The sequence below is a fragment of the Leishmania mexicana genome, chromosome 19 (genome assembly GCF_000234665.1).
Source record: "Leishmania mexicana MHOM/GT/2001/U1103 complete genome, chromosome 19".
Classification (NCBI taxonomy): domain Eukaryota; phylum Euglenozoa; class Kinetoplastea; order Trypanosomatida; family Trypanosomatidae; genus Leishmania; species Leishmania mexicana.
In genome coordinates this window covers 230,701-244,807 of record NC_018323.1, presented here as the reverse complement: position 1 = coordinate 244,807, position 14,107 = coordinate 230,701, and the positions used below count along the sequence as shown (strand labels likewise).

General features: G+C 61.0%; 1 protein-coding gene across 1 annotated transcript; it reads right to left on the bottom strand.

Annotated features, from left to right (window-relative positions):
- Window positions 1–3,816: 3,816 nt before the first annotated feature.
- On the bottom strand, window positions 3,817–13,044 carry LMXM_19_0580 (conserved hypothetical protein; the record flags this gene model as incomplete). The annotated part of the gene is made up of 1 exon (XM_003874187.1): window positions 3,817–13,044. One exon carries the CDS (start codon window positions 13,042–13,044, stop codon window positions 3,817–3,819), a length of 9,228 nt encoding a protein of 3,075 aa, XP_003874236.1.
- Between the last annotated feature and the right edge of the window lie 1,063 nt (window positions 13,045–14,107).

Below are 14,107 nucleotides of genomic sequence, written 5' to 3'. Positions count from 1 at the left end.
GAGCACAAGAACAGCAAAACAAGCAGATATACATACGCATACGAAGAAGTAGAAGACGGGAAGAGCGGGTCGGAGAAACGAAGAGGCCAGGTTGCAATATAGAAGAAATAATAATAATGTGAAGGCGGAGGTGGAGGGGGGAGCGGTAGACACAGGAAGAATCAGGAAGCCAGCATACGCCCACCCACACACGCACACCTTCAACCTGGATAACGTCAAGCACGCACACACACACACAGAGGAGGAGATCAAGAGGAGGAGGAGCAGCAGCAGCAGCACGGCAGAAAGCGCGCCAGGGGAGAGGACAGAAGCGGAGAGAATAAGAGGAGCCAGACAAGGGAGCAGGAGAGAAAAATTGACCCCCCAAAAAAGGAAAGGAAAGGAAAGGAAAACGACCAACAAGATGGAAGCACACAACACAAAGCCGGAGGAGCAGCAAAGAGAAGGGCTGTGTGCTTGTATATGTATATATATATGTGGGACGGGGGGAGGGAGGGAGGGAGGGCTTCCTTTACCGAGGTTCTGTTTTGCCTGGCCCCGTCCCGTTGCCCTCTTCCTTCTGTCTTTCCTTCTATTTTATTTTCTTGCGCTTGATAGTTGTGTCTGGTTCCTCGACGTCCTTTGTTGTCTGTCCGGCACCCTCTCCTCTTTTATCGCTGTTTCTTTTGTTTTTGTTTTTTTTGTTTTCCTGGGCTGTTTTAGCCGTTGCCTCGCGTAAGACCTTTCAAGGTCTTGCTGGGTGCACACTTGTGAGCCAAGAAGGGGTAGAAAGAAGGTCACGTGCGTGTTCTGCGTGCGGCGTGGTGCCCTGTCGGCGTCGCGCTGGACCAAGAGGAGGATGCGTCGAGGACAGAGGTAACCAAAGGAAGGAGAGATGGAGAGGTGAGGTGAGCGGGTGGTGGTGGGGATCGTGAGCGGGGGTCGTTCCCGGTCGATGAGGAGGAAGAGGGGAAGAAATTTAACACAAAGGACACACCCACCCACACGAGCGAAGAACAGGAACACTGCCGATCACTCGTTCGATATGCAATCCGGAGCACGTAAGGGCGAGGGAGAGAACGAATACCGAACGACAAGACAAGAGTTCCAACACGTGGCCAACTTCAGCGGGGAAGGGAGAGGCGAGGCGAGGAGCCAAAGGGAAAAGAAATAATGATACAAGGAAGCGGTCACGGAATCACGGCGGCAAGACGAGTTCAGGAGGGAAAACGAGAGAACACTGTATTTCTTTTGACAGACGCCAACATGAATCAAACGACTGGATTGGGTAGAGAGGGAGAGAGAGAGAGATAGACAATACGAGGCGGAGAGAGAGAGGAAGAGAGAGAGGGGGGAGGAAACACGAGAGTTATTCGTTTTCGTTGTCTACACACGTCGCCAAGGCTGCACAGACTTGGAAAAGGGGGATGGAGGGGGAGGGGTGGGGGAAGTGAGAACGGAAGATATGTATGCATATAAACAGCGCGAAACGAAAAAGAAAAAGCACAGCAGAGCAGAATTTCGAAGAGGAGAAAAAAAACCGCGAGTGGGGGGAGAGGACCGTATCGGAAGAAAGAAGAGTACGAGGGGGGAGGAGGAGGAGGGAGTTGGAGGAGGGAGGAGGAGGAGGGGTAATGAGTGGAGGCCCCCAGAAAAATAATAATAATGACAATAAAAGCCAAGACGAAAGAACAACAACAACAAAAAAAAAAGCAAAGGAGAGAGAGAAGGCAAAGGTACGCGAATGGAAGGTAAATGAGGCGCGCACCACTGAGCGAAACAACAAGAACGACGAGGAGAACGAGGAGGAGGAGGAAAAACGGCATTCACATCTCAGGGAAAGAGGAAGGGGGTGTGCAGAGGAGAACAAAGTCCTTCGAATCAGGGGGAACACCGCGCAAATAAAAATGAAAAGAAAGGGAGGCAGCGTATCGGAAACGCCGGGGAGGTCGGGGGGGAGGAGGAGGAGGAAGGCGGCGCGTGTCCAGTAGAAGACAGTCCAGTGACCGTCGACCGCAAGAACAAGAACAATGAAAAAAGGGGGAGGGAGATGCAGCACGCACTTATGCGCGCTTGAGCAACAAGAAGGCAATCGATGCGCACAAACAGGGAACAGGGGACCAACAAGAGAGAGATGATAGCGCACTCCTTTTTTGTGCTCTTCTTTTTTTCCTGGGGTGGTGGTGGTGGTGGTTTGGAATGATAAAGGGATAACGGGAGATGTGTGTGTGTGTGTGTGTGTGTGTTGTGTGTGTTGGGGGGTGGGTGGGCGGGGGTCAGCAGATCGTATAGGTCCACGCGCACCCGGTACAGACAGAAAGTCCGGCAGAGACACACACACACAGACACACGCACGCGCGCACACACACAGATCTCCGGGTCTCCGTCAGAAAACAAAAATGCGTGCACAAGCCGACACACGCGAAAAGGGAAGCGGGCGTGGAGTGAAAGAGCAACAGCAAGAAAACAGGAATTGAGAAGACGGCGAAGACAGCGACACCCAAGAAAAAAAAACGGAGGCACGAGGCGGGTGAGGGGCGCACGTGATAGCCACACAGAATGTAGGTGCGTGGGTGTATGCGAGTTTCTCTCTGTCTCTGCACACTTGATGTGTATGCGTTGGTGTCCGTGGACCAAAGGAGAGGGAGCCGTTTAAGGAAGTTCCCGTCACGTGGCACGAGCGAAGTACGCAATTGCGTTGCGTATGAGGCGACTCGTCTCCTGATGCGGGTCGCGTGAGAAGAGGTGATGGTGGGTAGGAGGTGAGTTTGTGTGTGTGTGTGTGTGGCTAGCAGCGGCGTTCTATATTGGCGTCGCTTTCTGTTTTCTTTCTTTTTTCTTTCGATTCTTCTTCTTCTTGGCAGATGTGCTTCCGAATGCGCCGCTTCTACTTGGACCCTTCTACTGTGGCGGTGATACGCTACCGTGTGCGCGAGGTGGGCAACATGCATACACACAGCCCATCCAAAACAGGCCGCGTGCAAAGATGCATGTCATGAGAAATGCATGCGAGGGAGGAGGATGACCGCAACAAGGGCGGTGCGTGTGGCGGGGCGGCGGTATGAAGGCGTGTGCGGTGCGTGGGGCGGGTGTGAGAACGGCGCAAAAAAAAAAATGGATGCGCGTTTGTGTGCCGCGATGCATGCGCGGGTGAGACAAGACGGCGGACACATCGAGGGAATGCACACGAACACATACGGTAACGGAGCCAGGTAGAGAGATGAAGGCACGACAGAGCCTTTTTTTTGGTGCCCCTGCTAGCGAGAGGTGCACGGGTCAGCACTCCAGTTCACCCGCAACAGCGGCACACAAAGGGATTAACGCGAGCATCTGTACAGGCTGCGGTGGGAATGACACCTTTGGCCACAACCTTCACCACCAGGGGCACCGTGCCATGTCGGGTATGTGACGCGGTGTGTCTGCGTGCTTGTCTCTCGCAGCGCAGCGGCTACAAGGAAAACGCTTAGCAACGGCGGACAGCATACAAGGATACGGGTGCCACGACCCCCTTTTGCAGCTCCCATACTCTGCAGCGGAGAAAAGAAACGCCAAAATGAGGAGGCGGGGGTGCTGAGGACGGACACAGAGCCAGATCAACGCACACATGCATCCGTACGGACGCACTCCACTGACACGCGATTGGGGCACCCATCCTGCCTCAAGGTCCCCGTGAGTATTCCTCTTTTTTTTGGTGTCAACTGCGCCACCCCCTTCCGCTCCGCACCGGGGCATGCGCGGTGACGATGACGACGATAGTGTGAAGGGGATCCGCGGGAACCACCACCACAAAGAAAACGAAGAACTCCACCGTCTCTCATCGCCCTTCGCACAGACACACTAGGCGGCCTCAGCATGCGCAGCCTTCAAGGCCGTCAGCTTCGCCACCGCCGCCCGCACACGCGCCTCCAAGCCGCCACCCGCTGACGATTCCCACAAGCGCTGATTTCGCGCGAAGCGCTGGCGTGCCTGCTCTACTTGTCGTAGCACCGCCTTTACGTCCGCATTGCCCTCATTCATTACCGTGACCTCAGGCGAGATCCTTCCCAGAGGTTCGGTCTTTGGCACAACGGCACGCCTGCATCCCGGCGGCGCGAGCACGCCGCCTCGCACCCTGGAGAAGCTGCCATCCTCGCCACCGCCACCCTCTTTGGAGCCAGTGGCCATCTCCGGGGTCACCGTGGTAGCGTGGGAGTTCAGCTCCAACGGCCGCGAGGACGAGTCCTGCGACACGTGGAGGAAGTTGGTCTGTGGCACTGCCGACTCGCCAGTGCCGCTGTCACTGCTGCCCGCGACGTACTCGGCGCTACTCTCGTACGACATCGCGCCGCGCCACGGGTACTCGGCTACAGAGGAGGAGGAGGAGGTACGCAAAGAAGAATCATCCACGGCATTGCGTGCGCCGTGCGGCTCGTCCCCTTCCGTCAGCAATACTTCCTGTAGCGCCTTCTCACAGAGGGCGGTGGGGGCGACCACCAGCTCGTCGCCGTTGCGACTGCTGCGCTCCTCTGATGACATACGATGCGGCGACCTCTCCCACGACGAGGGCCAGTGGGCCTGCGCCTGGGCATCCAGGCCATCCATGGTCTCCGCCACTGGTGAAACTTGTGGTCCACTCCGCGCGCCCTCGTGGTTGTCACCGTTGCCCATGGCCCACTTAATGGCCGGGTGGCCGCCTGTGATGACGGGTGAACGTATGTCATCGGGGCAGGGAGAGGCGGAGGCGAGGTCCGCACCTTCGTCATCCAGCGTGCGGGCGGTGAGCGAGTAGGCGCCGCTCTCCTCCTCCATGAGCAGGCCTGCTGTCCCGGTGGCCCCGGACGTGGCGCCGTGCCGTGTGTGGTAAAAGACGTCCATCGTGGAGGAAGCACCGACATTCGTGGGGTTGAGAGCGTAGGCGGGTCCCGGCGGCAGCGGCGGCGCGGCAGCGCTCGAGTTCACTGATGTGTCATCTTCCATCCCCGAGACGGCGCCATCGAGCCCAGCCACAGTTGAGGCAACTGCACTCGCCGCGGTGCACGGCAACGTTGGTAATTCGGCAGCGGCGAGTCCGCCGTGCTGCGCGCGCATCGGCAACCTGTCTGACTGGGGCGGTCGGTGAAGCGGCCCTGAGTCGGCCCAAGGCTCCCCTGCTGATAGCGTTTGAGCGCCGTCGTTCTTCGGTGCAGCTGCTGAGTCTGTGTCGCAGGTCAACGGCGGCGAGAGTGACGGCGCGGGTGCACTGTGCATGGCGACCTCTTCCACGAAGCCCTCCGTACCCGGTGCTATCTCGCCAGTACTGACTTCAAGCAGCACCGGCTGTGCAGGTGTTGGGCGTTCCGCTCCACAGGCGTCGTCCACCGACGGCGATGACGAGGGTGCCGCTGACACATCCTGAACAGCACACTCACCGCCCTTGGTGCAATGCTGCTCCGCCTGCTGCAGCAGTACGCGGTCAGTGGAGGGCAGCCTCTGCTGACCCGCGTCCAACGCGAGTCCTGGAACGCTGTCAGTCGTCGAGGATTGTGAGGAGGTGGAAGGCAGCGAGGGAGGTGCACGAGTGGGCAGGAGGTGTGGTGGGGCATTGGGATTTAGAGACCCGCCGAATGCAACCACCGGCTCCGGTGCCTCAGTGGCCTGTACCGCGTCCGTCGCCTCAACCCATTCCGTGACACTCGCGTACACCTCTGCCAAGTCAGCCAAGGCGTACAGCGCGATGGCAACCGCCTCCTCACGCGATAGTGAGAGCGGCTGTTTCGCCCACACCACCACGCGCGCCTCTAGCTCCTCCAGAAAAGGAGTCTCATTCGGGCTGGCGCACAGCCCTGGAAGCGGGGCCACCACTGTCACAGGCTGGCGCAGCACGGTCATGATGCGCGGCACTTGGTCAGGCGGCACACGCAGCTTGCCGTCAAGCAGCCCTCCCTGTCGCGGATGCAACGGCTCCCTGGGCACCGAGGAGAGCAGTACAGCACACATGTCAGCGGTGCTATGGGGTCCGGTAGAGGTATCCACGCAGCCGCCATGTAAGGCACGCATTCCGCACGCTTCCAACAAGGCACCCGACGACCCTGCCGCCACAGTCGGCTGCCATTCCTCCGTCCGTAGCAGCGGCTCATCGTACAGGTTTGTTGCCAAGTCCACCCCGGCAGCGCTTAACAGTGCGTTGAAGTCTCGCGCGGTGATGTTCAGCGCCGAGGCCTGCACGCTCCTGCAACGCTGGTACTGTGGCGGGTGGTTCACGTGAAGCGCCACATGGCAGTGGACGCAGTCGGTGGCGTGGAAGTCGACACAGGCCGTGCGCAGCTGCACACCAACGCAGGCTTCCATGAACACCCTCGCTGCAGCGCAGACGACGACGTCCAGCGGGCCGACGCAGTGGCGCAGGTGCAGCGTTCGAACGGCATCCTCCACATAGATGACGCCGCCGTGCACCCGCTCCACGCAGATATCCACCAGTTCCGCCGTGGAGCCGCGTGAGGTGGACGATGCCTGTGACTCCAGGGGACACACAGACCCGCGCAGGCGAAGCACAGAGCAGTTCAACAGGTCGTGGAAGGACACGGTGGGTCGATCCGCATGGCTGGCTGCACCCCTTTCCTCGCCGCCGTAGCGCTGGAGAGGCTCGAGGTAGCACGGCACGGAGAGATGCTCCGCAAGCGACTGTGCGGCCTCTGCCATGAGCCGCGACCCATTGCCTGAGGAACTCGCAGCTGCGGTGGGGCTCTGCATGCTCGCATACGCGACCGACAATACGGAGAAGCCGTCGCCGTCTGCCCCATCTTCGCGCTCGCCGTCACCGGCGCGGCCGCTGCGATGATAGTAGTGGCCAATATCATCGATCACCACGTTTTCTGAAGCTTCCACGACCACCCCCTGCCCAACGCCGCGCAGCACAGCGTTCAGCTCATCAAGCCGGCCAGCCTCATACGCACCGACCACCATCTCCTCCTCGTCGCCGCCGACGCTTCCGCCAACCACGCGCCGCAGCACCTCATCGCTGAAAGGACAGTCGAGGAAGAGCGGCCGCACCCACACCGCGTCGCACCCCTGCACCAACAGATACTCCGTCACGAGCGCTATGCACTCCACACGGGCACAATTCTCGACAACCGACTCGCGCGCCATAAAGATCAGCTGGCAGTCGTGGCATTGGGACGCCTGCAAGTTGCTCGGCGTCCCAGCCACCAAGATCGTGCAGTGACTGCACCGCTCGATCACAACGTCGCCAAGCGCGCCAACCAGAAAGACCACCGGGCGTGCGTCACCGTCGCGAGTGCCACCGCGCACGTCACACACCACAACGTCCTTCTCCGCCAACTCGCCAAAGAAGTGAAACACGTCAGGAGACGGCGTCCCTGGGCTCTGCAGGCCACCACTATGCCTGCCACTGTGCACGTAGCGGGTGTTGCTCAAGAGCAGCGCGAGGTCATACGGCGCCTCCGGGGCGAGGCATAGTCCCACCTCCCTCTGGCTTCGGCTCGTACTGGTTGCAGTTGTTGCCAGGAGCTCAACAGCGCGCGGACACGGCAGCGCCTGGCCTCGAGAATTGACGGCGCCATCGACCTCACCGGAGTCGCCGGTCACGTCGTCGGCGGCGAGAAAGCAGGCGGTGTGCTCCAGTGCGAGACCCACCCTCGCGTAGTCCTCAACGAGGCCCTCATACATGAGGCCGTAGAGGGATGCGGTGACGCCGCGGCTGCACTTCAGCAGGGGACGACTACTGCCCTGTCTGCTCCAGCTTAAGTGTGTCTCGGTGACGTTGTTGCCAGAGAGTTGGAGCGCCGCGACGGCGATGAGCGGACAGTCATGCACGTCACGCAGCACGCACGACTCGCAGGGGCCCAGTCGAACTTCGCAGCGCTGCAACCCATCGAGCACCACGTAGCGAAATGGCGCGAGCAGCGACACCGTGCAGTCAGTTAGGTGCTGCAGCACCAGCGTGTCGGCGACAGGCAGCACATGTGAAAGAACAAAGGCGCGGCTTAAAGAGAAGGCGCTCTCCTGCTTCCCCGCCAGCGTGAGTGCGTGCAAGTATTGCTGATGTACAAAGTCGCCGTCAACCTGACGCTGCGCACCAGAGAAGAACTGTGCCGCCAGCGCATCCTCTTCTTGCTGCGCTAAGGTGGTGGCCGAGACGCCACCATCAGCGCCATCGTCGCCGTCACCACTGGCAGCGAGCCCGGTAGGCGCTGCTGAAGCGGTCGGTCGCACCAGCGCGGGCAAGCACCGGAGCCGGGCACCGTCCGTCACCGCACGAGCGTTGCCTCGCCCCTGCCTGTGCCAGATCGCTGGCGCTGACGCCACCGTGCAGGTGCGCGTGTCCATCTCGCGACCGTTAAGGCAGCTGGTGCCCGCCTCCGCGGAGAGGAAAGGAAATTTCCATGCCTGTAGGGCTCCCGACACATGAGGGCTGATAAATGAGAGCGACGACCACGGCTCACCGTCCTGGGCGGCATTCTGGGACTCACTGTTCTCGTGGTCGAAGGACGACACGGTGGCCGAAACGCACTCGCACAGCGCAGTGCAGCGAGCAGTGAAGAGCGCATTGCTGTGCAGTCGACTCAGGTGCGGCGCCGAGCCACAGTCCTCGCGGGCGCGAGCCCACGTGCAGAAGGCAGGGTAGGCAACTCGGTGTACCGTGTCGCGCATCCTCTCATCAACGCTCTGATGGGATTCCTCGTCCCCTGAAGACTGCACACCGTCACCGTTTTCGTGTTCCCTCTCGTCGCTCTGGGTTGCGTGTGCCGGGAGTGCAAAGAGTTTGAAGAGGGGATGACGGGTAAGCAACTCCTGCGCGTTGGCGTAGACATGCGGCGCTGCACCCGACGCGTACGCAGTGCCGTTCTCCTCCTTCAGCATTGCTGCACTGCAAGACGCCTCCACGCAGTCCACGATAAAGGACTGCAGGGCTTCCTCGAAGTCTGGTCGAAATCGCGCAACGCCGTGCCGCTGCAGCGGTTCTCCTGAGGACGGAGAAGCGTCCTCGTCACCGTCTCTGTAGCAGTCATTTGCGCCGGCGCCGTGTCGGCGAGTCCCAAAGCAGAACTCCGCCACGAGACGGCGGGCCTCCTGACGGGCCGCCGTGGAAGACGAAGAGGAGGAGGACTGCATGGCAGCTCTATAGGCAGTACCCAGTGCCCTGAGCCGCTCCACCACCTCCCCCAGGGACGCCATTTGAAACGGCGGGATACCAACATAGATAAGAAAGGCGATCATGCCCACGGCGTGAAGGTCGTCGGCGGCGGTGGGAGTGTAGGCATCACCGGCGATGCACAGCTCATCGCTGTCGCACCTGTTATCAGAGCCCCCAGCTTTCCGCGCGTCGTCGCCGAGCCAGCCCAGGGCAGCCAAGTTGTGGTAGGTGATGAGCTCTGCGATGTCTGGCCGCTGTGGGGATCCGAGTCGCGTCGACGTGGGACCGCCCACCTGCAGCCGGCGCGCGCTCCAGACCTCGGAAAAGTATGGCGTCATGGCATTCGCGCGCGCCACGCTGATGACGGACAAGTCAGTCGGCAGCCAGGAGCTCTGACTCATCAGTCCGCATGGCTGCGTCAGTACCGCGTCACCGTCATAGCTAGAGAGAAGTACGTTGCCGGCATGCAGTGCGCCGTGCACATAGCCCGCCCTGTGCATTGTCGCTGTTTTGCAGACGACAGTGCGAATGAGGGCAAGCACCTCGTTCTCGCGAAGTCCCGTGCCAGAGCTGGCGGCGACGAGATGCCGCAGCGGTACCATGTACGGCACCGTCTCCAGCTGGGCTATGAGGCGGCAGCGCGAATCCACGTACACCTCCGACACACCGGCGCAGGTGGTGCGCCGCCTTCGCTCCGCAAACACGTCATCTGTATCCTCTTCCGCGCCACCAACCCTCTCTTCACCTTTGGCGGTTGCTTTGGCACTCGCGCCAACGTGCTGGGGGGCTGAGGACCCGAGCTCCGCTTCAGCTGCCGTCAACCCCGCCTCGTCGAGCGCGCGCTGCGTGGCACGCATTTCCTCCGCCAGAGCGAGCAAGCGCTTCTGCACTCGTGTACGTCGCCCCCACCGCTCGGAATGGCCCGCGACGATGGGGAACAGCGAGACCACCTTGAAGAGGCAAAGTTCGTCGCCGTCTTCGCTGCCCATGCTGTCCCCCGCATCTTTACCGTCCAAGTGGGACGCGGTGCGCCCGAACGGCATAGATCGCTGATACACCCGCGAAACAACTGTGCAGTCCACCAGCTCCATCTCTTCCAGCACGGCATCCCAGCGACCGGCTTCCTGCAGCAGAAGCGGATTGCCTTCCTGTTCCTCCGCGCCGTCCCAGTTGATGGGTGGCCCGTCCTCCTCATCTTCTTCAGCTTCCTCGTTTTCACGAACGGCACCGCCGTTGCGAGCTCCCGTGTACTGGAGAGCACACGCATGTGTAGCAGATGTGCCCTCCGCGTGCATTGCGTCGACGCACAGCGCCGAACTGGACGGCGATACAGGTCGATTGTTGCCGCCCCCTTTTTTCTCGATGGAGGTCTGCCCGCTGCTTGCCACTCCCGTGCCTCGGTTGTCGATGGCCGGCCTCTGCTCATTTCTGTGGCCACCGACGCTTCTCGAGGAGGAAGAGGACGACGATGACGATGTGCTGGAGTCCTGGATGCTTCGCATCACCAGCGCCCGCCGCACCACATCGCCCTTTGACGGTTGCTCCGCTGCGTCGTGCTCTGCAGCCGGCAAGGCCCGGCCACTGTTGCTGCGGTCCGATTGTCTTGCAAGCGACGCAGCAGTGGCGTCTCCGCAAGGTCGCGAGGGGAAAGATCTGTTATCCAGCATCGCCGTTGCGCGCGGCTGGGACGGTGATGGAGGCATCAGAAGGGCACTCACGCGCGACGCCGACGTTTCGCCTCCCGTGGTCAGTGGCGCAGGGTCGGCGGCGCGTGTTTTCGTCTCACCATTCATTTTGTAGGCTGACATGGGTTCACGGCTATGGTGAGGCGGGTGTTGCTGGAGGCCAGGCGGGGAGGTCGCAGCGGCGACGTCCTCGCTGTCACTGCCCCTGCCCCTGGCAGCGTCGCCCGCCGTCGCGATAGTGGACGGCGTGATCGCGGAGCCGACATTTTCAGCGACAGCGGCCTCCTCCGGCCTGCCACTACACTCCATCACCCTCTGGCGCTGTGGCGACAGCGCGTACGTGTCGTTGGCAGTGCTGCGCATTTTGTGAGCGGGATCGCCAGCTTTCTTGGCCAAAATGAACGCGGGGTTATCGCTGCCGCTGCTACTGCTGCGGTCAGGTGGGAGGGCCGAGGCGCTGTAGTGCCCTACAGACTGCGCCGCGTCGACAGACGTCGCGAGTGTTCCGAAGACGCCCTGAGCCATGACTGGGGTATATTGCTGCTCCACCGTCAGTTTAGTGCAAGGGGAGCTACCGCCGCTTTTGGCGTCATCACTCTCCACGCCCTGTCGCATGGCGGACGACGACGATGGTGACTTTTTTGTGGTGGTTGACGGAGTCGGTGGGGGTGGCGGCTGCCGTCGCCGGGCGGTCATGGGGGAAACGGCTCCGGCATCGCCGGAAGAATTAGCCACAGCACCATCCAAGTCCCTGCGCTCCTCTCGAAACACAAGCTGACGCTTTCCGGACGGGGTTGTGTGCACTAGGTCGACGCTGCTGCTGGCCAGCGTGCCTGCCACGGTGCCGTCGCAGTCCGTTTTCTCGTCACGGTTGAAGCCACCCGTGCTCGTGTCCATCTCGCTTTCACCTGCATGCACTTGCATTGGCCGTGGTGGCGCAGACGCTTCGTTCGGCGCCGGTGTCGGAGGTAGGCTGGCTGAAAACGAATGCTCCGTCAAGACCGTCAGTAGCGGGGTCAAGTCTGACGGGCTCTCGTGCTCATGCAGCTGCTCCTCAGCGTCCAGCGCCGCCTGGGCGGCTCTACTCGCTGCGCTGTTGCTCAGGTCATCCTCGTCCACCTCTTCGCCCGACGCTTCCTCGAAGCTCGAATACACGGCGTTCCCGTGCCTTGTAGCGGCCGGTAGAATGTGCGGCAGCAGCGGATCGCTTGGAAGACTACCCGCAGGCGACGGGCTGGTGGAAAGCTGCGACGCTGGCAGGACTGCCGCTGCTGGTGACTTCGATGCGTGCGTGTACGAGACGGCGGGATTCAGTGTCATGGGGCTGGCGGAAGAGGTGAGGAAGCTGGCACCAGCGGTGCCGGTGCGCTCCGTATTGGTGAGTGTGCCGGCAGAAGCTGCCATCGTCGGCTTTTCTACGACTGGCCGATGCAGCGACGGTGCCGCTGGCACGGTGGTGCTGGGTGAGGACGTCGCCATGTCAGCGCACAAGGGGTCGTGGTGGTGCGCAGGCGGCAGCACTGACTCAGAGGGTGGCTCCGCTGCATCCGACGAGGAGACGGCTAGCGTAGCGTGGGGCAAGGGAAGCCGATGAAACACCACATCGGAGGCAGAGGATTCTGACGAGGAGGACTGGGAGCTGCCGCTTCGCCGCGCCGCCGGAGCCAACGACTTTGATGGCGACCTTGCCGACGTCACAAACGGCGTCTTGGAGGTCGAATGGCGGTGCAGCTGCAGACGCTTGCTTACGATCGAGCTCACAAGTGCCCTCTTCCCCTCAGGCTGTCCAGGGGTCAGCGAAGAGACGGACGACACTGACAAAGTGGAGGAGGACGACGACCGAGTCATGCAAAATGCCTTCACGTCCTCCTGAGCTGCCGAGTTCTTTCCCCGAAAGTCCTGAGTCGCAGGATGAGCAGCGGACGCCTTTGGAAAGAAGGGCGGCGCCTGCTGCGTGGAGGGCATCCGAAGATCGTCGTCATGTGCTCTCTCGACCCCGTTGTGTGCTGCTGCGGCGTCTGAGACTGGGCTGCCGCTCCTGCTGAGTCCCACGGTCAGTTGAATCCGAAGCGAGCTGTTCTCACCGTACAGACGCTGGGCACCGTCGCTGTATGTGTCGCGTCTCTCCGATGAGTACGTGGTATGAAATGCGCGAACCGCGCTCGCAGGCGGGGTGGACGCCTTCACGACCATGGGGCAGCCACCACCCAGTCGTCGCGGGGTCGAGGCCGCTGACGAGGTCGACGACATGGAGTCGGAGAACTGCATTGGGGCTTGAGAGACGTGACGGGAACCCGCGGTGGTGCGGTGTGTCGGTGGCACGTGTGCGGTGCGAGAAAACTCTTTTTCTTTTGGGGGGGGGGGAGGGTGCGCGTCGAGGGGCAGACAAGTACGCTTGCCCACGCTTGCGCAGTTGTATGGGGTGCTCTATGAGAGAAGAAAGAATCGACAGTAAGGGAAGCGAAACATGCAACGATGCACCCCAAGAAAACTTGGGTGGGTCGCCGCGGCGCTCCTACGAGGACACTTTTTTTTCTTGTTTTTGCTCTGGTTGTGCAACGGGGAGGGGGGTGGGGCGGGTGCGTCGCGTGCAAGTAAAGGCGTAGAGAGAAAACGGAGGAGGGTACTCGGTAGCGCCAGCGACTAGTTTAATGGAGATGCCAGAGAAGAAGAAATATGAAAAAGAAAACAGGCGCGTTGCAGATAGGCCGTCCAGACGAACGTGCGAGGGTTATCACTGGTGTTAGAGAAGGCGAGGGAAATCAACGGCGATGTGGGTAGGGAGGGTGATGCGTGTGTCGACACACATAGACCGACACACACGCGACGGCCAGCAGGGCTAGGAGGCACCCCACTCCCCTAAAAAGGCAGGCTGGCAAGGTTCCCCGTGTCCAAGTAGGAAACGAGAAACAAACACGAAGATCGCACACTACCCGAGGCGCGTGCGAAAACGGACGCGGGGGAGTACGGGGGTAAATCGTGTACCAAACGAAGAAAAAGGAAACAACGGCGATGTTTCTCGTTGCGACTGGGTGGGTGAGTGGGGGTTGGCGGTGTGTGGGGGGGGGGCAGAAGAGTGGCAGCTCACGTGCTCGTGTACAGTGAGGAGGGAGGGCCGATAGAGGGCAAAGGGAGAAGAGCTACGCCACACAGGATATACCCACAGACAGGCTCACAAGACGCTCACGTCGAGGCGATGGAGAGAGAGAGAGTCGAGGGAGGGGTGAAGAGGTGGGTTTTGCGTGCGTGTGGCTTGGCGCACTTGCATACATGGGAGAAAGGTGGTGGTACAAAGTAGACACGTGTCTCGCCTCGTTTCCTGCGGAAGCGT